This window comes from Malania oleifera, chromosome 9, assembly GCF_029873635.1.
Source record: "Malania oleifera isolate guangnan ecotype guangnan chromosome 9, ASM2987363v1, whole genome shotgun sequence".
In the NCBI taxonomy this organism is placed as follows: Eukaryota; Viridiplantae; Streptophyta; class Magnoliopsida; order Santalales; family Ximeniaceae; genus Malania; species Malania oleifera.
This window is the reverse complement of record NC_080425.1, coordinates 85,698,083-85,726,076: the sequence shown is the minus strand read 5'-3', so window position 1 is coordinate 85,726,076 and position 27,994 is coordinate 85,698,083. Positions and strand designations below refer to the sequence as shown.

Genomic DNA, 27,994 nt, shown 5'->3' with positions numbered 1-27,994 from the left:
TAATATAATAAAAATTTAAGCTTGAAAAGCATACAGTCGTGTAGCAGAGTTGTCCGAACCAGAAGTCCTGAAGGTGGGGGTACTGTCACAGGTAATCGGCAAGCCCTATTCGTTTCCCTCTGCCTCTCTCCCAATCCATCGACTCCCCCTCTCTCATCTGCTAGAGCCGGCGACTCTGGTACGGTGAGTAATCGACGAATGCTCTCTGAGGTTCTTGTCTCGCCAATGCTTTATGTGGACGGGTATCTTAGAAATTTAGGTTAATTCAGAGCTGGATGACTGTGGAGTCAATTGATTGTGCAATAAATGTGAAGTACCTTCCTTGGCGTTAGATTTTTGAGCTGATCTTTCTATGGTCTTTAGAGCCACCTAATCCTGTTTCTGTTGGTCACTGTCTCGATTTCCTACCTAATTATACCAATGTCTCTTCTTGACTTGCTACATGATTGGCTGATTATTAAATTAACCGGTTCAAGAAAGAATTGAGAGATGCAATATATTTTATAAAGCATTGATTAGCTTATTGCCAGGGTTTGCATTCTGCTTGTGAAAAACTTTATGTTTGTGAAATTATACATGCGCTGGATATGCATTATTTGGAGTAATGAGTGTTTATGATCTTATTACAAATTGACAGGGTCAGTGAAGTCTATGATTTTATGATATCCTATGTCTTTAAAATAAGTTCGTTACTTTGTTGAGTGATGGACGTCCGCTTGATCTTTTTGGTTCTTCCTTAATGCCTATATTTTGTTTTTGTTTTTGTGTTTTTGAGAATTTTTTTCCCTGCAATATTTAGTTTTGTGCTGCGTCTATTATCTGGGTATATGACTTAGTTGATCTTCCAAATAGCAACATTTGCAGTTCATGAAACCTAATTTTTGCCCCTTTTTACATGGAAGCAGCTGATATACACGAAAAATGGGGATTATAGAGAGGATTAAAGAAATTGAAGCCGAGATGGCTCGGACTCAGAAAAATAAAGCCACAGGTTTTCTTTTTTCCTTTTCCTTTTTCCATTATACATCACCAGTAATATTTTAAAAATATTGTTAGTCAGAATGATTTTTTATTATTTCGCATGTGCAGGCTAGTATGTCATTAGAGGTACTGCAAAATTGTTTTGAATGCTGTTTTATTAATATTTATTGAGTGATTGATCAAATGAAGATAGTTGCTGTGTTTTTTTTACCACTGTGTGTGCATCTGCTTGTTTGTGTGTTTACATATAGTCTGCATGTGCCTGTGCATCTTTATATTATTAGAGACATTGGTATTCTTTTTAGTTATTGAATGTTTGAGAATTAAATACTTAATATTTCCTAGGTGATTGATTGAACAATGATATTGTTTGAAGTTTCTTGCAGCTGAATTCTTGTTGCACTTATGTGTCATATTTATACGTTGTTATCAGATTTCTGTAGTCTTTCATACATATTGTAGATAAACCCCTAGGGAACTTGGAGACTCACTTATTTTGATTGAATGCAGAGTATCACCTTGGTCAACTCAAGGCAAAGATTGCAAAACTAAGGACACAATTATTGGAGCCTCCAAAAGTATGATTTCTTTCACTTTCTCCATGTTTCATCTATAGATGCATATACGGGGGTTAATTTTGAATAATTTTCTAGATGGCCATGTTCTAAAATCATCAAATCTTTCTTTAATGTGCTTAAATAATTAATGCTTTTGTTTTTAGGGGAAAAAAGTTTTTGTTCATCAAGTAATTATTCTATCTTGAGTAACTTGTCTGTGTATTGCTACTATTGCTCTTTTACCACTTTTGCAAGATCCAGATTCCTGCTTCAGAAATCATGGTGTAGGTTTTTATTTTTTATTTTTTATTTTTAATAATAATAATGATGAATGGTTTCATTTTTTTTTTGTTTGGTAAGGAAAGGGAACTTTATTGAAGAAGCATCAAGGGGATGCTAGCCCATGGTACAGTAAGTCAAGCACCCTGAAGGGTGTCACACAAGTAAAAAATTACATCATAATCTTAACAGTAGTCCCACTATGCCAGCTATTGACTGCAGTAAACCAGTCTTCTTTGCTTTTTTGGATTTCTGAGATTGAATTTTAAACACTCTGCAAACGGAATGAGGGACATAGCCTTTCTCTTATTTTTTTTGCATGAATCCCTTTCCAAGCCTAGAGTTCCCTTCCCATAGATTTAATGATAACCCACCTTTGTCTCATCAAAGTTAGCGCTATATTCTAGAATTTTCTTGTCCGAGTGCAGTGAAGGAGGATGTGCTCAACAGATTCTACATTAGCCATGCAAAGGGGGACATCTGTTGGTGATTGACAGACCCCTTCTTTGCAAGTTATCCATGGGCAAAATCTTACCATTGGTTGCCTCTCATACAAGGAAGGCAACTTTTGTTGGGGCTGCTGCCTTGCAAATCTGAGTCCAAGGGAAATTAAAATTGTTTAACTCCACAGGGAAGAGCTTCTTGTAGAAGGATCTAACAGTGAAGTCCCCATTCTCATCAAAGGCCCAAATAGGAAGATCAGTGCTATTATGGTGCTGTAAGTTGTAAAAGTTTGTGAGCTGGTTGAGTTCTCAATCTTCCACATTTCAAATGAAGGGGATGTTCCAAAGAGCCCTTGATTTGAGGTTTGAAGTTGTTGATTGATGCAGGCATCTTTATCACTTGCCAAGTTGTAAATGGCTAGAAATAAGACACTAAGAGCTTCTTGATTGCGTCATGAGTCATGCCAAAAAATAAATGTTATCCCCACTCCCCACTTGAAGTCTGATACAAGAAACGAAATCATTCCAACCTTTCTTAATGAAATTCTACACCTTTACACCCTGTGATCCTCTGTTAGACTGGGAGTTCCAATTGTTATGTTCAAGCCTATATTTCACAAGAATGACTCCTAGCCAAAGGTGGTCTCTTTCAATCATGAATCTCCATATCCATTTCCCCAACAGGGATTTATTGAAAATGTGGAGGGACTTCAAACCCAAGCCTCCTAAATGAAAGGGTTGTTTCACCATGCTGCATTTGACAAGGTGAAATTTGAATTCCACCTCGAAGCTCCCCCAAAGAAATCTCCTTTGAATTCCTTCGAGTCTCTTGGCAACTAAGTCAGAAGGGGAAGAAGAGACGTGAAATAAACAGGGAGATTTGGCAAGGTGCTTTTAATGAGAGTGGGTTTGCCATGATAAGAAATTCGTCTTTGTCAATGATGGGATCCTAGACTCCTTTATCTTTGAATTTGGTGCCAAGAGGTAGCCAAAGGTAGTTAACAAGGAAAGTACCCATTTTGGAGCCTAGAAGACCAGCAAGGAGAGGCCCATCTACATTTTCTCCATTCAAAATGATTTCGCTTTTTCCAAGTTTAACTTTCAAACCCAAAACCACCTCAAATCCTGCCAAGATACGTCTCAAATTTAGAATGTGAAGAGGGTCATTCTCACAAAAAATAATGGTGTCATCTACAAACAAGAGGTGTGTGACCTCCATGGACCTATTGTGCCTGCTAGCTCTAAGGCCTTTGAGCAGCCCTTATCTGGTAGCTTTTATCAACATGAGGCTCAACACCTCCATCACCACGATGAACAAAAAAGGGGGAGAGAGGGTGCCCTTGTCTCAAACCTCTGGAGCAGCCGAAGAAATCAATGGTCTGCCCGTTGATTAACATTGAGAAGCTTGGCGTGTTGATGCAATGAGCGATCCAATTACAACAACGTTTCCCAAAACTCATTTTATTGAGAGTATAGAGAAGGAAGTTTTAGTTGATGTGATCAAAAGCTTTCTCCATGTCAAGTTTGCACACCACCCATTTTTCTTTTCCCTCTGGCAAGTATCCACTACCTCATTACCTATGAGGGCTGCATCCATGATTTGTATTCCTGCCACAAATGCATGTTGATATTGCCCAATGACATCTAGAGTGACTTTTTTAAGCCTCGTACCAAGGACTTTAGCAAGAATCTTATAGATACTTCCCATCAAGCTAATCGGACGAAAGTCCTTGATGTTGGTTGCCTCGGGTTTCTTTGAGATCAAGATAAGGAAAGTGGCATTGATGTTGCTCACAAATCTACCCAATTTAAAGAATCCCTAAAAAATTTTAATAAATTTATGCTTAAGCTTGTCTATTTGACTGGAATAATGATGAGGAGAACCCATATGGCCCTGGCACTTTGTCTCCATTTGAATCTCCAATGGCTTGGAGGATTTTAGCTTCCTCAAAAGATCTCTGAAGCTGCTTCACGATGGTGGAGTTGATAGACTTAAAATCGTACTACAAGTCTCCAGCTTTCAGATTCAATGTAAAGAGCTTTATGAAAGTTGTAGATTCCTCTTTTGATGTCCTCCTCCTTAGTTTAGGTGTTCTATTTCAATGTTGGAAATGGTGTTCAATTTGTGATGGGCATTCAGAGTTTGTTGGAAAAATATGGTATTCTAATCTCCTTCCTTGAGCCAGGCTCTAGATTTTTGCCTCTAGGAAATCTCTTTAAGGCGAACAGCCTCGGTTAGCTCCTTCTTCAATGAAACTCTTTTGGCCTTTTCATTGGAACTAAGCCCTTGTCTTAGCTCTTGCTCATCAAGGCTCTTGATGCCGTTAAGAATAATGGTTTTTTTTTTTTCCTGAATGTTCCCAAAAGTGCTTTTATTTTACAATTTGAGCTTCTCTTTCAATCCCTTCAATTTTGAAGCTAGCACAAAGTTGGCTTTCCCCTCAATGTGCAACATGGACCACTACATCTTAATGAGGTCCTTGAAGCCTTTGTGCTTTAACCATATATTTTTCAAAGCGAAATGGGGTTGGTCCCCATTTGATTCCACCTGTGTCAGTGATGATAAGGAAATGATCTGACATGAGCCTATGTTGGAGCTCCTAAGTGGTTTTGGGAAAGTGAGTATCCCAATGCATTGAGATGAGGAATCTCTCAATTCTTGAGAAGGAAGGTGGGTGCCTAGGGTTGGACCAAGCAAAAGCACCACCAATGAGAGGGATATCAATGAAGACATTCATATTAGTGAAGTCTAGGCTTGAAGGAACCAAGAAAGCTCCTCCAAATCTAGGAAGATAGAAGCCCGACAACCATTTTGAAATTATGTGAGTCTCAAGATGTCAGTTCCCCCACTTCGATGGCCAATTTAGAGGTTTTCCTCTCAATCCACATTGAGAGCTTTGCACTTGCCATGGGAAAGGTAGAGGGTGAGGGTGGGGGAGGCCCTATAGTCGTAGGGATTGAAAGCCAGAGTTGCACAGGGTAAAGGTATCGTGGTGGGTTTTGAATTCACAAAGGGTTTGGGGTTCCAACATAGAGAGAAGGAGAAGGCAAGGGAAAGAGGGGAGGGGGGTGAGGGGAAGAAGAACAGGGGTCTTCAGGTTTAAGGATGGAGGAGCCCAACATTGTGAACTACGGAGGAGGGGTCTGTGAGGGGGAACAATGGGGGGAGCATCGTGAGAGGGTTTTTCAACTATGAATGAGTTCATTAGTATTCAAAGAAGAATAAAGGTTATTTTTCTCTGCCTATAGCCTATACCAAGGGATGGGGGAGTTGTTAGGTGTCGTGTTACAACAAATGGAATTCAATTTCCACCTTAAAGGGAATAGATTTGCACTTCCCAAATGACAGGTCAAGGGAGGGCTGCGTGTGTTTGTTGAGAGTGGTATTGATGGTGTTTACACTGTCGTCTTTCTTGGTCAAGGACATGGAAGTGTTGATATGTGAGCTGTGCAGGGTGTTGTATTCAAACTAAGGAGAGTGGAAGTTTGAGGTGGCTATTGAAATATGAGTGGACCCTTATGTACAATAGAGTTGTATGTGGGGTGTCTTATACAGGTGCTTTTAGCTGAGACCTACAACTTCATATGTCTTTCAAAAGGTTGTTGGGCAGTCGTGAAGAACACCTTATGAAGGTTTCCAATGAATTTTATTGGAATGGGGTTTTAAGTAAGTTAATTCTACTTTCATCTGTCTAGTGCCAGAGAAAAGTTAGTCTATGAAAATTTTGATTATAGACTGATTAGCCTAGTTTATAGTGTTTATAAAATCATCACTAAAGTGCTAGCTAATAGATTAAGTGTGGTGCTTGATTAGACTATTTTAAAGCCCAGAGTGCATTCGTAAGGGGAAGATAGGTTACGAATGAAGCTGTTGAGGATATTAGGAGGAGGAAAACAAAGGGCTTGTTTTTAAGTTGGATTTTGGAAAAAAATTACGATAGAGTGAGCTGGAAATTTATGGATAAGATTTTTGTGAGGAAGGGGCTTGGAGAGAGATGATGTAGATGGATGAAAGGTTGTATATCTAATGTGAATTTTGTGGTGAGAGTGAATGGTGATCCTAACTCTTGGTTTAGGGCCATGGGATTAGACAAGGGGATCTCCATTCTATGTTTTTGTTTGTGTTAGTGGCTGATGCTTTGAGTAGGATGGTTGATAGGGTGATGGATAGAGGTTTAGTGAAAGGTCTAAAAGTGGGTAGGGAGGAGATCTTGGTGTCACACCTTCAATATGCAGATGATACTATATTTTTTCCTGGAGGATCATAAGCCTTCTTTCCTAAATATATTGGGGCTTCTTCAAATTTTTGAAAGGGTCTTGGGGCTTAAGATGAGTCGGGAAAGAGTGGTATTGTGGCTATTAACGTGTCTGTAGAGAGTGTTAGGGAATTAGCTTTGGAAGTTGGGTGTGCTGAGTGGCTGTTGTCCAATCAAGGGGTTCCTTTGGGGGGTAATCCTAGATCAGCTAGTTTTTGGGATTCGGTGGTGGAGAGGGTGTCCAAGCATTAAGATGGGTGGAAGGTGCCCTTTTTATCTTTGGGAGGGAGGATTACTCTAATTCAAGCTTGTCTTTCTAGTATTTCGTTGGATTTTCTTTCTATTTTTATTATCCAGTGGGAGTTGCTAGTAAGATTGAGAGAATTATGAGATATTTTCTTTGGTCAAGGGTGGGGGGTTTTAGGGATCATTTGGTGAGTTGGGAGGTGGTTTGTAGGACTAGGATGGAGGGTGGTTTGGGTCTTGGAAATTTGGTGTCTAAGAACACGACTTCTCTAGCTAAATGGCTGTGGAAGTTCCCGTTAGAGGTTTCTTTCTTGTGGCATAAAGTTATCAAAAGTAAATTTTGACTTGATGGGAATGCCTGTGATACTAATTTGTCTAGATGTTCTTCAGAAAGCCCATGGAAAGCTATTTCCCACATTTACCCTCTTTTTATTCTCCATACCAAAATTGTTTTGGCTAAGAGCTGTAATTTCCATTTTTGGAAAGACTTGGATGGGGAATGTTGTTCCATCCACATCTTTTCCTCCCCTATTTCGCTTGAGCTCAGGGCAAAATGATCCCATTTCTTCTTTTTTTGTAGACCTAGGTGGTCCTTTACCTTATTGGGATTTTCACTTTAGGTGAGCCTTGAATGATAGGGAAACTATTGGGTTATCTTCTTTGTTGGGTATGTTGAATAGTTTTAGGGTATCTTCCGAAGATGATAGATGATCTTAGTTGTTGGATTCTTCGGGTGTTTATTCTTGTAAATCATTCTGTGAATTCTTGACAGGTACAATTTCTCCTTTCCATTCTACAAAGTTATCTGGAAGGTCAAAATCCCCACAAAACACAAAGCATTTCTTTGGTTGGTTGTGCTTAATAGAATGAATACTAATGACTTGCTGCAGATGAGGAGACCTTTAAAGGATATCTCTCCTGATATTGTATGCTTTGTTTTGATTATTCAGAATCTGTTTCACATCTTTTCTCGCATTGCAATTTTACATGGAATGTTAACAAGCTATTCAATTATTTTGGAGAAAGCTGGGTTTGTCCTAGAGCAGTGGAGGAGTTCTTGGCAATATCTTTTGTGGGGTTTGGAAGGAAGAAGGAATTGCATTACAGAATTGAGCTTTATTTGCAGTGTTTTGGGGCTTGTGGAAGGAATGTAACTTGCATATGTTTTCAGGGAAGTTACCATATTGGTCGTTGTGGTAACTCTTTATGACTTCTTTATGGTGTGTGGGCAATGGAAATTTCAAGGGGATGTGTATTTCTGATGTTCAGGGTGACTGGCATTCTCTTCTTAGGGCGGGCTTATTTTCTTTTGCTGTATTTTACTTGTTGTGTTCTTTTTTTTTTTTTAATTTTTTCTTGGGATTCCAGATGTCGTTAAGGAAATGTCTTCTCTCGTGATTGTGCATTCTTTCTCTTTCTAATGAATTTCTTTTTCTATATAAAAAAAAGGATCTCATGATTGAATGATTTCCGGTGCAGTGGCATAACACTAACCAGTACCTGTGATTCGTTCAATTTCATGATCATGTATTTTTAGAAGTAACTCATGATATGTACGTGAGTTTTTGTGTCACTTAGCTACATGTGTCGAGCAGTCTAATGTTGGCATCAGTAGAGACTTGAGAATCTAATATACAAAGAAAACCTTTGTGATTTTTGTATTTGGAAATTTCATCAGGTGCTGATAAATGAGTTAATATAATAATCCAGCAACCAGCATGGCCACCTTAGTTGTTTTTGTTGGTTTTGTTACTTGTTTGTCTCTAATGGTTTTCCAATTTTATTATTTTATCTTTCCATTATTTCTTTTCTAATATGCTACTCTGCCTTTGCTTGCCTATGCATGCATATGCATATTCAAACATTGGATTTTTAATTTAGGGTTCTAGTGGAGGTGGAGAGGGTTTTGAAGTTACAAAATATGGCCATGGACGTGTTGCACTAATAGGATTTCCCAGGTTTGCTGTCTTCTTAACTTAATATGTATCTATCATACGAGGACAATCACAATAGAAGCTTACCTTGAAAGAAAAAAGAAATATTAGCAGAAATTTGGCAACATGGTTTGGTTAATTTAAATGCTTGTTGGCTTCTCTTTAGTTGATGTTTTCACAGTATATTTCTCAAGTCCCATGCCATCAAATGCTTTTTTTCTATCAGACTCAAAGTAAGAACCAAAATACTTGTTGGCTTCTCTTTAGTTGATGTTTTCACAGTAGGATTCTCAAGTCCCATGCCACCAAATGTTTTTTTTTTTTCATCAGACATGAAGTAAGAACCAAAATATTTTTTCCAATTCTGTATTATCTGATTTTTGAATGCCCCTGCCTGGACAATGATGTTGATGCTGTAAACAGATACTTTTCTTATTTTTTTTTTCCTTCTCTCTTGAACATTACCTTCTCAATATTTTTTTAAATGAATAATTTCAGTGTGGGGAAGTCTACCCTTCTGACTATGTTAACGGGAACACATTCAGAAGCTGCATCATACGAGTTTACTACTCTTACCTGTATACCTGGAATCATACACTACAATGATACTAAAATTCAATTGCTCGATCTTCCTGGAATTATTGAGGGTGCTTCTGAAGGCAAAGGACGCGGTAGACAGGTCAAATACTGTAAATAGTTATTTTCTCCGTTGATATTATGTCATATCTTGTTTATATATAAATTTTCTAATGGTTTTGCCTTTTAGAAGCCATGTTTGATCAAATTTCTTGTACTTATTTTCCCGATTAAAGTGGAGATTATATTTGAATGCTTGTGTTATGCACTGCTTTGCCCAATGTAGTTATGTACTGTATTTACGTGAAATATGGCATTTTTCTTTCAGGTTATTGCTGTTGCCAAGTCATCAGACATTGTGTTGATGGTTCTTGATGCTTCAAAAGTGAGTGAATTTTGTATTTGTAGTGTTTTTAATACTATTGTGAAAAATGAGTCAACATTTTGTTTATTATATATATATATATATATATATATTTATTTGTATATATTATATATTTTGGGGGGTGGGGGAGTGGGTGTCTCGCTTGTGTTATCTGAGACACTCCCAGAAATGTTTTCCCCAGTGCCTTATGTTTGATAGTATGATTACTATCTCATGAGATTATTTTTTTTTGGCTCACTCATTGGGGTTCCTAGGAATATAAGATGATAGTGTCCCCATACTATGGGTATTCTAATGTTATTGCAATAAGATTACTTGAATAGCCCTAAACTTGTAAGCTTAATAATTTCATGTGCATCTTTTATTGTGTGCATATAACAATAATAATAATTTAACCACAACAACAACAACAATAACAGAAACAACGACTGAAATAATTTAATTGTTATAATTTAGACTTGTCATTGTTCACAATGCAACAATTTCATTCATTTGAGGGGTGCTTTCTTTGAATTTTCATTTCTTTAGAAGTCTCAATGAAAGAGAGGTTGGTGAGTTAACTCTTTTATTGGCTGTGCTGGATTCTTTCATGCCAAATTCGCGGGGGATACAAGGCTTTGGATTGAGGACGTTTCAGGGTCTTCCTCTTCAAAGTCTTTCTTTTCCAATTTCATAAAATCCAGAAATCCAAGCCCTTTCCTCTTACATAAAGCTGTTTGGAAAGCAAAAATTCCTTTTAAAATTTGGGCCTTCATTTGGACCTTAATTCTTAACAAGATCAACACAAATGATTTGCTACAAAAAAGGAGGCCTTACAAAGCCCTTAGTCCAGATATTTGCATGCTGTGCATTGTGTCTAATGAGACTATTAGTCATTTGTTCATTCATTGTAAGGTAGCAAGATGCATGTGAAACAATTTGTTTTCATACTCTGGTGAGTATTTGGTGGCTCCATCTACAAATTAGGATTTTCTGAAAGTTAAGTTTTGGGGTTTCAGGAAGAAGGAGAGAGAGGATATTTTGGGACCATGCCATTTTTACAATCTTGTGGTTACTTTGGCTGGAAAGGAATGCTAGAGTTTTTAAAGATCAAAAGACTTCTCCAAGATTGCTTTGGGAGAAAGTTCCTTTCCTTGCTTCTTTTTGGGCTCATTCTTTTGGGGTTTTTGGGGGTCTTTTGCTGTTTGACATTCAAAGGGAATGGAAAGTAGCTTTGCTGTAATTTGTTAGTTTTTTCTCCTTTTTTCTTCTCTGCTTTTTATTGGGAGATGTTGTATCCTCACTTCATTGTAATTATGTTTAATTAATAGATTTTTTAATTATAAAAAATAATAATGAAAGCATAGTTTTAAAAACCAGACTGGCTGGTTCAACTTGGTTGGAACAGAACCAGTCAACTCACCGGTCTAGGCATAAGCATTAAACCGGATTTGGAGTGAACTGGCATCAACCTGGTCAAACTCGGGCTAACTTGGTCAAACCCAGTGAGTTGACTAGGTTGACCCGGACTTCAATAAAACATTAGAAAGAGGAAAATTAGGAGGCACCTGGGATAGAACCCAGGACCTCATGCACACAGGGACACTTACCACGGGAGCCAAATTTATTTCTCAGTTTATGAGCATACATATTTATATACATATTCATGTACATATAAATATATGTAAAAAATAAAAAAAACTTACGAAAATATAAAATCATTTTTACTTTAAAGTCATTGTTTGAAACTTGAAACTATTAATAAAAGTAACACCATATATAGAAGAATTTTAAATTTTCAAACTAAATCATGAAAATTAAAAAAGAAAACAATGTGTAATAAATCAATTAAAAAAATTTTGATTTTGTACATTATTAACATTTATTTTCTTAATTTTAAATAAATATTTATTAAAAAATAATAAGATAAAATGAATTTTCTGCTTATTTTTTTCTTCAAAATAAAGTTCTTAATCCAAACAAATAGTAATAATTATTAAAATCTCTTGTAGTACACACACACACACACGCATATTACATATATATATATAAAATATTCCTGGTTCGGCCACTGGTTCGACCGGTTGAACCGATCTGGTGGCTTCACTGGGTCGATCACCGGTTCGGGTTTTAAAACCATGAACGAGAACTAATAATAAATACTTTATAATAATACTTTTTATGTTAATAATCATATAACGAAAACAAAAATAGTGATAATATATTATTATTGTTATTTTTATTGTTATTATTATTAATGATTACGGCGTTTTTAATAATACTAATAATAGTGAACAAGAAGGCACAATCTCATCTGGGAGCAAATGAATCATTAGGATATTTTTATCCTATGAAGTTCGACTCACATGAGAATTCAAGATTATGCGAGGGAGAGTTCAGAGTCGAGTTTTGAATACCTTTATTTTTGGGGCATCTTGCATTCCTTGTCCAAGATGCTTCTGATGCAAGACTCTGTCTCTCTGTTTATTTGTTTGTGTGCCTCTGTGTGTGTGTGGTGTATTCTTTATTGTTTTCATTTTCGTTTATGCCCTCAGTAAAATAAATTAGGATGTGATGAATAAAAAAACAATGTAGCCTGCATCTTTTATGCGATAGAGTCAGAGAACCTTATCGGTTACCAAAGCACTTAAGGTTGATGTTATCTTTTACAATGTAATCAGATGCAAATTGTTCTGTTCTATTTGACCAGTTACTGAAGATGACTTGAGACACTCAAACTTCAGCATTGGCTTGCATTCTTCTGATAGCCATAAAAGGAGTCCCCTTCACCTGAATGTGTGCACCTCCCTCCTTCCCCATGCATACTTATTACATATGTCTAGTGATCTCAAAGATATGGGAGAGTATCTTTTTCATGCAGCTATATTTTCATGTATGCAATGACTGGTGAGTTATGAGCACAATCTTTATCTGCATCGACTGTATAAAATTCACATATTTTGAGGGAAAGTGGTGGTTACTAGTGATTCAAGATGCTCTTAACAGATGCATTGCTACCTCTGAACCTCCTAAATATTCATGTGAAGGGTTTACTAGTGGTTACTTATGTTTGGCAGTTTTGTACATATATATAGTCTGGACCACCTGAACATTTTTTAGTTTGCGACTTGCTATACAATCTTGCATCAACCTAACCTCTCTGATCTATCATCTTTTCTTGCACAACCGTCTCACCTTCCTTGATCAATCTATATTGGTTCATAAAACTTGCTCAGATCCTGTTGGTTCTAAAATCCTCTCCCATGAGTGGGTTATTATGGGTGATATACATGGGCTTCTAACTGGATAGAAATGACCAAATAGTAGACCTTAATAGTAGAGATTCCTAGTGGTTAGAGAACTAATCTTAATTGTAGACTGAACACTAGACCAAAGAAATTTGAGAGGACTAAAAAAAAAAAAGGAAAAATTCTTATTTATTCACTTGCACTGTGCAATACAAATGATACAGCACTACAGCCATACAAAAATCCTTGTAGTAGTGTGAGCAGGAACACTACAGTAATTACTCCAAAGTACTGGACTTTTTAATTAGAAATATGCTAATATTGAAAATTTAAGGCTAATTAAACAAGTGAACATACATCTTTGTGAGTTATGATCATTCTAAAAGAATTTGATGCCAAATTATCCTACACTCTCCATTCTTGTTGACACAAACATATGTTGTGTCAGCTATTAGTTGTATTGTCTTTTTTTATATTTTTTTGCTATCATTAGTTTTTCTGGAAATGGTATTGTCAATGTGTTTTGCTTTTAGCATAACCAGCTGCAAAATACTTCAGAGTGAGGGACATCGGCAGATATTGACAAAAGAGCTGGAGGCTGTGGGCTTGCGTCTAAATAAGAGACCACCTCAGGTAAGATTCTGCCTTTAAGAATTTCTGCAGATTTCAACATGCTTCCAAATTTGCATATGTAGTTCACGTCATACCATTTTTATTTTGTTGTTGTCTCTATTTTCTGTTTTCTACGTTTATTCATTTACTGTAAGGACCATTTGGTACAATTGTTAAAAATTATGAAAATGAAAACTGAAAACTGAATAAACTGTTTGGTTAATATTTTCAAGACTGAAAGTCTGAATCCTTTTAGAAACTTGATTGAATACATGTTCATTTTTTGTCCTTGGATCAAATAACAAATAAAAAATGTTTACAATAATCGGAATGCAAAATAGTATGAATTAAAGCATATATATTATTATAAAAAATATAAATTAATTATAATTATTGTACTTATTTTTTAATATTTTTTGATCTCCTATTTTAGTGCTTCAAGAACAATCCTATTATTGTATATGATATTTGAAAATTGATGAAAATGTTTTTTTGGATGACTATTATTTATTTTTTTCAAAATTTTAGAAATTTGTCGATTTTCATTCTCATTTTGTTTTAAATTCACATGGCAATTTGATTCTAATATTTTCATAAAAAAAAAACTGTGTATGTAACAATTTAATCCACAAGAGTGAATTTTGGATGTTGAAGTACTGTGGCATCATGCCCCAACCCTCAACAACTGCATTTGGTTTCCAGTTGTTGCCACAATAACTGAAAAATGAATATCCAGAAACTATTAAAAGAAAAAAAAACTAGTAATGCAGACAATCGTGTTCTCACCATGTCTCTTCATTGTATTGCAATGAATAGATAATACAAGTGTGATACCAAACAGCCCTGTAGTAATCTAGCCTACTTTAAGCCACGCGGAGAAGGAACCAGATTCAGGGCCTCCAATTACACAGGCTGATGCCACTGATTTATCCTTAATTCCAGCTCCTTCAAACCACTTGGAGGCCTTACAAACCAGTCCCTGTCTGGCTGATAACCAGGACACCCCTAACTTTGTGTCACGATCTTACATCGAATGTGTATTAGGGAGTTCTTGGGCCTATGAGGAGGGTTTGGGTTCTAACTAAGGGAAGCACCTTTTTTAGGACAAGCCCGTGAGACCAATAGGCCAAAGCGGAAATACCTCACTGGAGTTGGGTACAAGACCATTACATTTGGTATTAGAGCAACCCTATAGGTACTATCATGTGAGCGGATCTGCCCTGGGGGTACTATCATGTGGGTGGATCCTTCACAGAGGTGTAAGCCACTTTGACAAAGACGTCAAAGATCGGACAGGAGACCCTGTCACGATCCGTCTCATATCGGATGTAAATTAAGGAAATCACATTGACGAGGACATCATAAATCAGGTGGGAGAGTTCACATCGGGTGTGTACTAGGGAAATCACACTGACGAGGACGTTGGAGATTGGACGGGAGAGCTTATTAGAATCTCACATCGGATGTGTACTAGAGAGATTTTGAGCTTATAAGGAGGGTTTGGATTCCAACTAAGGGAGACGCCTTTTATAGGACAAACCTGGAGTTGGGCTAGGACCATTACACTTTGAAATGCTGAATGGAATAGAGCCAAAAAGCACACATTTTAAGGAGCAGGTCTCCTAGTGGGTGTTAAGGAAAATGAAAATGAAGAGATAGAGAATAAGAGAAGAGATTAGACCCAACTTTGCTAAAAAAAGCTATGGGCAGTAACAAGAAACTAGACACAAACAGGGAGCTCAAACACCTGGAATGTTCAGTAAATTATGATAAATTGGGTGGGTGCACTGATTTGGTGGAGGCAAGCAGCAATTATGCGTGCACTACTAGATCATGTTTAGGAAACTCATTTCTTGGAATAAGGAGGGATTAAATGATAAAGATAAAAGGATTCTAATCAAAGAATGGAGAGGTGACATTGTCTGCTTAAAGGAAACTAAAGTGAAAAATACGGGTCAATTCTTAGTCAAAGATATTTGTGGAGATGGAGTAGAGCTGTTTTGTAACTTTTGTTCTCAAGTTTTCTAGTTTGTTCTTTTTTCTGTTTTACCAGGACTCAGGATGATTTTCTCTTTTTCCCTCTCTTTCTCTAATAAAAATCTTTGTTTATGAAAAAAAAAAAAAAAAGAAAAAAAAAAAATGGCCCCTGAATTCATAAATTGTTAGCTTGGTTTATCAGGAGGAAAATGCCTCCTTTATGCAGCTTATTTGGGCCATTCTTACCAAGTCATTTGAGAATTGAGTTTTAATTTCCTGCGGAAGTTCCATCAAAATTGTTTTACAAAAGTGTTTGATTGTTTGATCTAGACCTTCAAGGGTTACTTAATGTCGGATTTTTTTCTCCCATCAGAAGCCCCTTAGTTTAGCTTTTAGAAGTCTTCAAACTTGAACTTCACTATGTGGTATCCTGATAACAAGTAAGTTTGCTTTCGCTGGGCACTGATCAAGTACATTTACTAAATTGAATTCCTGCTTTTAAACTATGTGAGGATTTGTGGATTCTTTTGTTTGTTTAACTTTGGCTATATTATTTTTCTTCCTTTGGCATCACAGATATACTTCAAAAAGAAAAAGACTGGGGGCATTTCTTTCAACAGCACTATTCCTTTAACTCATGTGGATGAGAAACTTTGCTATCAAATTCTGCATGAGTACAAGATTCACAATGCTGAGGTACTTTATTTCAAGCCTATATTACTTAGTTTTTTGTACAGAATCGTTAGAACTTAAGAAAAAATAAATTGTAATATTTCACATAATCAGCCATTACGAATGTTGGGTGAAAAGCATTTTATGTATTTATTGTGCAACAGGAGGTAAATAGTCAGGACTCTGGAAACCTTCTAATTCAGTGACCATATTTTACAGGGAAAAAGACCATGACCTCCCCTGAGGTTTGATAGAAAGATGCTGACCTTCCCTAAAGTTTCAAAAATCCGAGGGACTTCCTCTAAGGTTTCAAATTCCAAGAGACCTCCCATGAGGTTTGCCAAAAAAACACAAACCTTCCCTTGTATTTTGCAAAAAGAAGAGTCTTTTGAGGGAAGATTTGTGTCTTTTTGGCAAACCTCAGGAGAGGTCTGTGTTATTTTTGAAACCTCAGGGCTGTCTTTTTTGTCAAACCTTGAGGAGGTGAATGTCTTTTGCCTTATTTTACAACATTTCCCTTTTCATCCTTACTGGTGCTTCCCCATTTTTACAACATTTCTCTTTTCTTTTCTGCAGTCAGATATTCCATATTATATCTTGTATTTAGTCATTTCTGTCATTCTCCTTGATCATGTCAAGTTAAAATCCAAGTTTTTCTAGGTTACCCCTCCTGCTGTCTAAAGCCTCAATTGAAATCACTCTTTCTGACTTATAGACCATATGGTCTAAATTACAATATCTGGTCCACAATAAGAGTTTCCCAACTGTCTTATCCCTTGTATTCTTCATGGCTGCTTATGGCTCTTACTATTTGGATGACAAAAAGTAGCAGCAACATTCCAGGATGTGCTCTCTGGAGGAAATCCTGGTTGTTTTGGTTTGTTCTTCTGAGAGAACAGGATTCCAGGATGTGCTCTCTGGAGAAAATTCCAGGATGTGCCTATCCTTCTTCTTCTGGTCATACATTCTTTTTTTGTTTTTAAAAAGCAGCTGGGTTTCATTAGAAGTCATTTGCACTCTTAACATTCCTCTGAAAAATGTTTTATATTCATTTCCCTGCATACATGGCTTCTAAACTTTGCACTAATGGTCTTTGATACAACTTACTTTCTTTGATTCGTCATGATGTGCATAATAATGTAAATGTAGATACAAAGAGGATTAGGGGCATATGCTAGAACTAATAGGTCAAGTTTGCACATTTCAATGCAATCAATCAAGAGTGTGGTTGCCAGGCTAAAAAGGTTAAAAAAAAAAAAACATTAATTGTGTAGTTTATGATATGTATTGAGGCAAAGTTCACATACTTTGTTGGTAGATGACATTTGGATAATAAAATGCTGGAAAGCTGCACTGTTGTAATTTTCTGGTTGTTTTGTTTTGCTCTCTGGAGGAAATCCTGTTCTCCTAATGTACTTATTTGGTTTGCTGTTGATATGTACTTTCTTTTCATTCATTAAAAAAAAGTTTGATCTATCTCAAAACTGTGTTTTTAGAATTATCTTGTTGAGTAATTTTGAGTTTTCTTCTTCTTCTTCTTCTTCTGTTTATTTTTATAATATAATAAAATGCATAAAGGAAGAAAAATATAGACTAAAGAGATTACATCCTAATACGTTCTAAAGACCATAATACCCTTAATAACTCTCACTTGTTAACATAAAACTAACCCACTAATAATACTAAATGACTAAAATAACCATTAACAGTGCCAAAGTCTGCCAATAAAGAGACATATTGTCTAAAACCTGGTAATTGAATTAAGCAAAAATTATACACCATAGGATCAAGCACCTCCCCACAAGAAGCTGTAGTTGATAATGAGAGTGCTACCCAAACCCTTTATGCTACAGCAAACACAAGTGCAACAGTTCAAATGATGATTTGACACACGCCTTAGGCCTCTAGCAGGCAGACTGCTGCCACACCTTGGCCAAAAATATTCACCCCAGCAAGTACCCGTTGGCACTAGGAATTAAACTCATGACCTTCAATATGATACCACTGGAAGGGCTCAGCGCTTCATGCAGCACCAAAAGCTATAGCTAATGAGTGTTACTGATATCCTTTATACTACACCAGTTCAAGCGCCATGGTTTGATTGTGACTTGACCTGCAACCTGGGCCCCCATCACATGAGCAGATTGCTGCCACACCTTGGTCAGCGCACTAAAGTGAAAAGCTATAGCTGATGGCATGGTTTTAAATTGTGGTAGCAGGTAGCGTAGCGTAATGGTAATGTGTAGCAGGAAGCAAAAGAAGTGGATGCTTTTTTTCTTTTATATTTATTTATTACGCAAAAACTCCAGCCACCAACAAGCCACATTGGACCCCCAGAACAGCATCAAACCCAAGTGATAATGGGCCTGCCCCTCTACCCTTCTCCACTTAAATAATTGAGTCTGATCTCAGGGGCAGTGGGTTCAAACCCTCGACCATGCGGTAGACCAGGTCCAAACCTTACCACCTGAGCAACCCCAAGGGGGCAGCAAGAGTAGTGGATGTTACATAACAGGAAGTATGAGTAACAGCCGTGAACTTTTTTCTAGCACACATAAACTTATGTATATTTGTTTATTAGCATGTTTTAAGCTCTCAACCCTTTTTAAAATAAACTTTACAATTGTTTTAAACCACTATTAACAAAGAAATTATTTATTTTTTCACTTTTTCATTAATTATATGTGTGATAAATTAGTTATAAGAACATAATGTATTATACACTCCATTAGTCTATTAGGCACATAAGTTGTACAAATAATACAAAAAATTAAAGAAGTTCTATTATTTTATTTGTTGAAGTGATAAAAATTTAATAAATTTTGAGTCCAAGACCAACAAGTTCTATTGTATAACTATAACCTAAGCTTTAAAATTATTATATATAATCATAAATTTATCATTAAATAAATGAAGTACAGTAGTAACCATAGCATGAAGCCCTGTGGCTCGAGGACACCTTTTTAATTTTTTTTTTTTTTAGCAGATGCAGTGGCCATTACACAACATTGGTGGTCCGTGATGGCTGCTACAGTAAATTTTCTTCCCATTGGTTTGCAGTGTGTACCATTATTGGGACCTCAAAAAAACCATTACCTAATGGCGTTAAATAACAGTGGCAGCTACTATTTGAAACCATGGCTAATGGGCAGGCTTTATATAACCGATCGCATGCAAGTCCAAAGCACACGCTTTCCATTGTCACCACTAGTAATGGCCCATAGTCTTGAGTAAGACGTTGACTCAAGGTTTTGGGCCTAAATTTGGTTCCTCTAAGTTAAAAAGGAGGGTTTAGCTCTTTGAAAATATAGGGTTGTTGCTGGAGGTTAGACTCCTCAAAGCTTGCAAATGAGTAGAAGTTCGAGCCACCTATATAGGGCTGTTCAACAACTGGAGCAAGGTCAGCTACATCTCCATCACAAGTGAGGGTAACATGCCCACAGGTCTTGGAAGGTAGATTCCAGTAAATACCAAAAGCGGTTCAGGCAAATCTGTGAGTTCAGTTGATGTTTCTGCCTCCTTGGTGCGGGAGAACTATTGCCATGATGAACATAGAAGCACCAATACTGGACACGAGACACAGATACAACATGATACTGACACAGCGATACGACAATTCAAAAGTGTATATATATATTTAGGCATGTTTTTTCTTTTAGATGACAAATATTGTCGTAGTTTTAAGTTTAAATGAAATATAAACATAATTCATGAAAAATTATCAATCACAATTTTTTACAAACTACACGTATACAATCATCAACTACATTTGTATTATGGAATATTGGTCTAAAAATTAAAAAAAAAAAAAAACAAAACAAAACAAAAGAAACACTCAAGGGTATGGCTAATGGTGAGCAATGTGCATGTCAAGCAATTATTTTTTTAGGAAAAAAAAAGGAAAGAAGAAGAAATCGTAGAAGAAGAAAGAAGAAGAAGAAGCTTAACAGAGAATGGCGAACAAGTGATGGCTTTAAAGAGAGGGGGAACTCTGGGACCTGGCGAACCAGACACATTACCCTCACTTGTGATGGAGATGTAGCTGACCACTGCTCCAGTTGCAGAACAGCCCTATATAGGTGGCTCGAACCTCCACTCATTTACGAGCTTTGAGGAGTCTACCCTCCAGAGACAACCCTATATTTTCAAAAAGCTAAACCCTCCTTTTTAACTTAGAGGAACCAAATTTAGGCCCAAAACCTTGAGTCAACGTCTTACTCAAGATTATGAGCCATTACTAGTGGTGACAATGGGAAACATGTGCTTTGGGCTTGCATGCGATGGGTTATATAAAGCCTGCAGATTAGCCATGGTTTCAAATAGTAGCTGCCATTGTTACTAAACGCCATTATGTAATGGTTTTTTTGGGGTCCCAATAATGGTACACACTGCAAATCAATGGGAAGAAAATTCACTGTAGCGGCCATCACGGACCGCCAATGTTGCGTAATGGCCACTGCATCTGCTAAAAAAAAATTTAAGAGGGCGTCCCTGGGTGACAAGCTTCCTGCTATGGTTACTACTGTACTTCATTTATCTAATGATATTTTATGATTATATATAATAATTTTAAAGCTTAGGTTGTAGTTATACAATAGAACTTGTTCGTCAAACTGAAAAAAAAAAAAAAAAAAAAAAAAAAAAAAAAAAAAAAAAAAAGAAAACACACTCAAGGGTATGGCTAATGGTGAGCAATGTGCATGTCAAGAAATTTATTTTTTAGGAAAAAAAAGAAAGAAGAAGAAGAAATTGTAGAAGAAGAAGAAGCATAACAGAGAGTGGCGAACTGGAGATGGCTTTAGAGAGAGAGGAACTCTGGGACCTGGAAGGTCCTGCAGTGTTCTATATGGCTGGCACAATGATGCTAGGGATCCAAAGCCCAACCACTCCAATGTCAAAGAAACTCTTAACTCTTAGTCTCTGGACCTTTTCTTTGGGAGTTATGCTAACAGAATTGAAGGAGGCAAAACAACATTTTAATGAAAGAAGTGTCCAGGAGGTGTCCTTGCCGTATCAAGAAGTGCCTCAGTCGTGTCCAAATATAAAAATAAATCAATTAATTTCTTACACGTGTTGGGCACTGACACGTGAGGCTTCCAGAAGTGTCGGTGCTTCCTAAATGATGAGAGATTGGCCAACAAGCATCCTTTGGTGTCTATTGTTGGGGGAAGGGTTGTGAAGGATCAGGAAGTTTGTGGTAATGACATTCAAGGCAAGTTGATGTTCTGGGCTAGATAGGGGAAACCATTTTGACAAGCCTAGGGGCTGTAAGGTTCATTCTCTTCAGATAGCAGTGCAGGAGGGTGTAAATGTTCAAAAGGGGACAGATGAAAATATACCACAGGTGAGGAGAAAAGGCAATGGAGAGATAAGTTGGATCACAGATGATGAGGTTGATACTGCCAATGAGTTTGCCTATGATGACACTTTATTATTAGATGAACTTCAAGAACAATATGGGTATGTGTCTGAATCATTTAACTTGCCGATATATCATATGTGTCACCGTCTCCAGAGGAAGTTAGGAGGGGGGTTACCATTTTGAGGAAGATAGACTGGGTAAAGAGCAGCAGTGCACGAATGAGATCATGCATATTCCTTTATGTAGATGAGATTTAATGGGGAGGATTTACAAGCTCGATAACTGTTGGATAAGGTGGGATTGTTGTTGTCTGATCCTGTAAGAAATGAAGCTGGTCTGAATCGTGGTATAAGAAAGGTGATATGTTTTATAAATAGAGGGAGAGACCTATCGTTGTCTTAGGTCATTCATTTAACCAAACACCTCAACATGGTATAAGAGTAAGATCCAAACTTAACCCTACCCTCCAAACCAAACTTATTCATCACTGGAAAACACCCTTACATGGCTGCTTTTCTCAGAACCACTACGACCCTTCAACATTTCACAAAACCAACGACATAGCCAGAAACAGAACCCTACAAACTAAAATCCCATCGCCAAAAACCTCCTTATGCACCGGCCGACTGCTGACAGTCCCAACCCCACACTCTGGCACATGAGAGAGTTTCGCGCCACCTTTTCCTGTTTCTTTTTTTCCCCTTCCAGCATGTTATGGTTCCTTCATGTGTTTTGCTCAATGATCCAATCTTTTTCAGCCATGCGCTCATGATAATCCGTTAGTTGTTGTTCAGTGTTAGTAAAGGCCATTGGTGAGTCTCTTGGAGCAGTTGCAGTGTTCATAAGTTGATTTTGTGAGGCTGTGGCAGTGTTATATCAGTTTGTTGGTGACTTTTCTGTGGTTGTTTCGGTGGTTAACCTCGTTCATGGTTGTCTCGGTTAGTTTGATTGTTCCTCCTGTTTGACAATGGTCTAGTTTGTGAGTGTTGGAATGGAGTCTATGAGTTCCAAAAACATGTTTCCTTCATCGCAGCCACTGTTAACAATTGAAAACTTGTATGGAAAGAATTATGTTCAGTGGTTTAAGGCTGTTAGATTTTATTTAACAGGATTAGGGAAATTTGACCACTTGTTCCAATTTGGTCCTTTTGATGAGAGGAGAAAAGAAGTGTGGATTTCGGAAGATGCTTTGATTGTTTCCCTCTCGTGGAACTAGATGGAACCCCAGATTGCGTGGATGTGCATGCATCTGGATGAATGCAATGAGATTTAGGATTATGCTAAGCTTTTGTACTCTAGTAACATTACATGTATCTATAGTTTATCCTTGGAATACATTCAATTACAATAGGGAGATAGGGGTGTTACAAAGTATTTTGGAGAGATGAAGCATATTTATGAGGAGCTTAACATCAACCTATAATTGTGAATGTTCATGAAATGCAAAAGTAGAGGGAGTTGATGACAATTCTTCGGGTTTTAGTAGGTTTGAAGCCTGAGTTTGAGGCAGGCCAGTCCCAAATACTTAGTATTGTAGAGTTTCCATCATTTGCCGATGTTTATTCTCGCGTCTTTCGTGCTTCCTCCAGTGGGCATTTCTCTTGCTTTTGTGTCTAGCTCTGAGAGGACATCCTAGGCACTGTGATTCTAGTGTTTTAACCCAAGCAGCCCTAGAAGTCATCAGGGTCATTTAAGTGGTCATGGTGGAAGAGATGAACGAGGTAGAGGCACTCCTTGCAAGTGCGCTTATTGTGGACGAGGTGGTCATATTATTGAGCAGTGTTGGGATTTCCACGGTAAATATTTAATGTTGCCAATGCAATGGGTGAAGTGGGGATCAGCATACTATATCTATGTTAGAGGAAGAGTATTTCAAGTTTCAACAATATCAAGTGTCATAGTAAGCTTCTCTTTCCATTGCATCGCTTGCCTAAACAGGTAACCCGATAGCTTGTCTATCATCCAGTATTTCTCATCCTAGTCCATGACACTTCTCGTTGTCACCTTGGTTATCCTTTGTTTGAAAAGTTGAAAAATCTAGTTCCTAATTTGAGTTTTATGTATAGTCTTGATTTTGAGTCTTCTTAGTTGGGAAAGCATTATCGCGTCTTTTTTGCTTCCTAAGTCAATAAACAAGCAGCAAGCCCTTTCATGTTAGTCCATTTTAATGTTTGCGGTCCTAGTTGTCCAAGTTGGGTTTTTTGATACTTTGAACCTTTGTAGATGATTATTCGAGGATGATTTGACTATATTTAATAAAAGATCGTTCTGAGTTATTTCATATATTTTGTGCCTATTATTATGAATTAAAGACTTAATTGGTTTGCTAGTTTGAATACTTCAAAATGATGATGCTAAAGAGTATTTCAGTACTTAATTCACCACTTATATGACTCAGTTTGATATTGTTTGTCAATCATCCTGTGCCCACACTCCTTAACAAAATGGGGTTGCAGAGAGAAAAAATAGACATATCCTTGAAATCACTCGTATCTTTATCGAATGCATGTATCTAAAGTGTTTTGGAGTGATGCTGTACTTACTACTTACTATCTTATCAACAAGATGCTGTCCTCTATTCTTAGTGATAAAATTCCCTACTCCGGTCTCTTCCTAATTCACCTCTATTCTCTTTACCTCGTATATTTAGGTGTGCGTCCTTTGTTTGCTATAAAATGTCTTTCTAAGCTACTCGTGCGCTCAAAGGGATATCATTGGTATAGTCCTGCAATGGGTAGGATCCTTCTTATTGTGTATGGCGATGATATTGTAATTACAGGTGATGATAATCATGGTATTCAACGCCTAAAACATTTTTTATAGACTAAGTTTCAAACCTAAAATTTGAGACCATTGAAATACTTCTTGGTTATAGAAGTACCTAAATCTCGTATGGAAACAATACTGTTACAGAGGAAGTATATTCTTGATCTTTTGGATGAGACCAGGCTGTTGAAATCCAAATTGGTTAATACACCCATGTCAGACACGAACTTCTTGTTAGAAGTACCTAGATCTCGTATGGAAACTGTTCTGTTATAGAGGAAGTATATTATTGATCTTTTGGATGAGACTGGGCTGTTGAAATCCAAATTGGTTAATACACCCATGGATCCTAACAAGAAGTTCGTGTCGGACATGGGTGATTTATTGCCTAATCCTAGACAATATCGGAGAATTGTTGGAAAGTTGAATTATCTCAAGGTCACTCAACTAAACATATCTTTCGCAACAAGTGTTGTGAGTCAATTTTTAGATTCTTCAAGGACAAGTTATTGGGATGTGGTAATTTGCATCTTGAGATATCTCAACGGTGCCCCTGGGAGAGGCCTCTTATATTGAGTTTAGGATCACACTTATATTCAGGGATATACTGATGCAGATTGGGTCGAATCACCTTCAAACTAAAGATCTACAAACGGGTACCGTATATTTATTGGTGGTAATTTGGTTTCTTGGAAGAGTAAGAAACAAAATGTAGTGACTACTGACTAGGCCAAGTGCTGAGTCAAAGTATAGGGTCATGCCTCACTCTACATGTGAGCTTGTTTGGCCGAAAAAAACATGTTTGAAGAATTGGGCTTTCCACATTCTCAGTCATGGAGTTGATGTATGATAATCAAGCTACTCTTCATAATGCCTCCAACCAGCCAAAAATGTGTTGGAAGATATGGGCTTTCCACATTCTTAGTTTGTGGAGTTGATGCGTGATAATTAATCTGCTCTTCATATTGCCTCCAACCTAGTCTTCCATGAGTGAACAAAACGCGCTCAAGTTGATTGCCACTTCGTTCAGGAGAAACTTGTGCAGAGGCTCATTACCACCACTTATGTGAAGTCTGATATGCAACTCACTGACTTTTTCACCAAAGCTTTTGGGGGTGATCATGTTAAATTCATTTGTAACAAGCTAGGAGCATGTGATATCCATGCTCCAGCTTGAGAAAAGGGGGGGGGGGTGTTTATGGTTATTTTTTCCCTTTAGTATTATTATGCTAATAAGTGAGAGTTAGTAAGGGTATTATGGTCATTAGAATGTAATTTGATATATATTATAAATAGAGGGACAGAGCTATCATTGTGTTAAGTCATTCATTTAAAAATCTCAACAGGCACAGTGAATGTGTATGTAGAAATTATAATGTGAGGGAAAAACTGAGCACACAGTAGAGGCTAGATGATGGGATTCCTAGATCTAAAGTGGTTTGGTTGATCTCTCTGGCATAGTTTTTTGAGCAGTATTAGCAATACCAATATACCATTAAAATGTATCTATAACTAGTACCAATCATGTATGAGTAAAAAAATCTCATAGACCAGGTATATGGTTTTCTGTACACCAAGCAGTGTTTAGTGTGTTAAATCTGCTGATCCATAGATGGTATAATTCTCCAATCATGTACTGTTTGCAGCAGCGTTATACTGAAGGACCATCTTGATGAAGCCTTGCATGCTTTGTCTGCAAGTGTAATTCCTTTCTACAAATGTTGTTGTATATTATTCAATTTTAATTTGATTAACATTTGCGTGCAACTCAAATGCTTGTTAGCTTCTATCCAAAGTATGAAAGCACTCACCTCATTGTGAATTTTGTTGCAGGTGTTATTTCGGGAAGATGCTACGGTGGATGATTTCATAGATGTAATTGAGGGAAACCGTAAATATATGAAGTGCATATATGTCTACAACAAGATAGATGTAATTGGTATTGATGATGTGGACAAATTAGCTCGACAGCCAAATTCTGTGGTCATTAGCTGCAATCTGAAGGCGAGTTCTGAAGCCTTGTTTAGTATGCAACTTTTTCAATGAGAGAACTAATTCAAAATGTACTGATCTAGCTTGTCTATCTTGAGTGGCACTCACTAGAGTTGCATAATATAGTTCCTATACAATGTTTACCCACAGAAATTTGTTAATTATGGCTAAATGGTCTTAATCTTGAATGTCATTTGCATGCTATGGCTTGTTTTTGAGGTACATATTTTTTGGGAATCTTTTTATGTGCATAAAATTGTTTTGTTAGATGATTTCTTGTTTCATGTGCTTACGTGAAGTCTGGTTTTCTTTATAATGGTATTTAGTACCAGAGCAATATGAGCGTATCTTTTCCTTTTCTGTGTCTTTTGGTGCGCAGACATGCATTTTTTTTAAAAATTACTTCCTAAAAGTTTTGCTTTTGTTAAGCCTCATGTTATGTTCAATACTAAACAATTTGTTAACATGCTTTGAAATGGCATCTGGAAGGCTTGTGTCATTCAAGCAAAATTAGCTAATTTGTACATGGATTTTCCATTTGATGGTTGTTTATAATTTATTAACTTTGTATTGCTGTTTTTTGTTTTGAGCAGTTGAACTTGGACAGATTACTTGCAAAAATGTGGGAGGAGATGGGGCTTGTAAGAGTTTATACAAAGCCGCAAGGACAGCAGCCTGATTTTTCGGATCCAATAGTTCTTTCTGTTGTATGTCACTTACCCCTCTGTAATTCCCAATATATAATTTTTGTGGTAGATGTTCATGCATGGCCGTTTCTTTTCTCCTTTTCCTCCTGCTTCCAACCCCCTCATGGGGGCACCCAATCCTCCAATCTTCATCCATCTTTTCTTTCCATCCTCTCATTAGTCATGTAAACTTTGGGACTTATTTCTGCATATGGTTAGTATTTCCTTGCCCTTTTCTTTTAAAAAAAAATTATGATTAAAACAGAGTGACTTTCCTTATTTTAGGATAGAGGTGGCTGCACAGTGGAAGATTTTTGCAACCACATACACAGGAATTTGGTGAAGGATGTGAAGTACGTTCTAGTGTGGGGCACAAGTGCGAGACACTACCCACAACATTGTGGCCTTGGTCAGGATCTTCATGATGAGGATGTAGTTCAGATTGTTAAGAAGAAGGTGCGGCATGAGATTCTGAGATGCTTTCTATTTCCTGTGACTTTTCACAATTAATAGTCTGCACAAGCATTTACCACAATGCAAGATTTTATATTTCTGTAATATGCTTATTTCAGGAAAGGGAAGATGGAGGGAGAGGTCGGTTCAAATCACATTCGACAGCCCCTGCTCGAATATCTGACAGAGAAAAGAAAGCTCCCTTGAAGACCTAGTTATCTGGATGGACAGATTTTGTCCTGCAAATTTATTGGTTATCCATGAAGTGGCACAGAAAAAACGATGGTTGAGAGCATAGTGATGCACCACATTATAAGAAAGCTGTTTTTTCCTGTGTCTGTTTGAAGGATTACTAGGTAGTGAGTATTCTGTGCTGGAGCACTCTTTTTGGTCTGTTGTTTCAAATAGTTTATTGGTGAGGTTGGAGTCGATGTGGCAAATGGTGGTTTCTATAACAGCTTTTCGGTTGATCAGCAACTGTTTGAATCAATAATAGTAGTGTTTTTAAAAGTCTAGGGTTTCAAATCATTTACTACTAGATTGAATCAAATGTGATTTTTGCATATTTTCTAGTGGAAGTAATAGTGGGT

General features: G+C 37.1%; 1 protein-coding gene across 1 annotated transcript; it reads left to right on the top strand.

Moving 5' to 3' along the window:
* Positions 1-10: 10 nt before the first annotated feature.
* On the top strand, positions 11-27,914 carry LOC131164489 (developmentally-regulated G-protein 2). The gene is made up of 12 exons (XM_058121721.1): positions 11-183; positions 906-991; positions 1,492-1,559; positions 8,644-8,720; positions 9,195-9,375; positions 9,601-9,657; positions 13,443-13,517; positions 16,050-16,169; positions 26,107-26,277; positions 26,859-26,972; positions 27,237-27,407; positions 27,524-27,914. Exons 2-12 carry the CDS (start codon positions 922-924, stop codon positions 27,617-27,619), a joined length of 1,200 nt encoding a protein of 399 aa, XP_057977704.1. The 5' UTR covers positions 11-183; positions 906-921; the 3' UTR covers positions 27,620-27,914.
* The last annotated feature ends 80 nt before the right edge of the window (positions 27,915-27,994 follow it).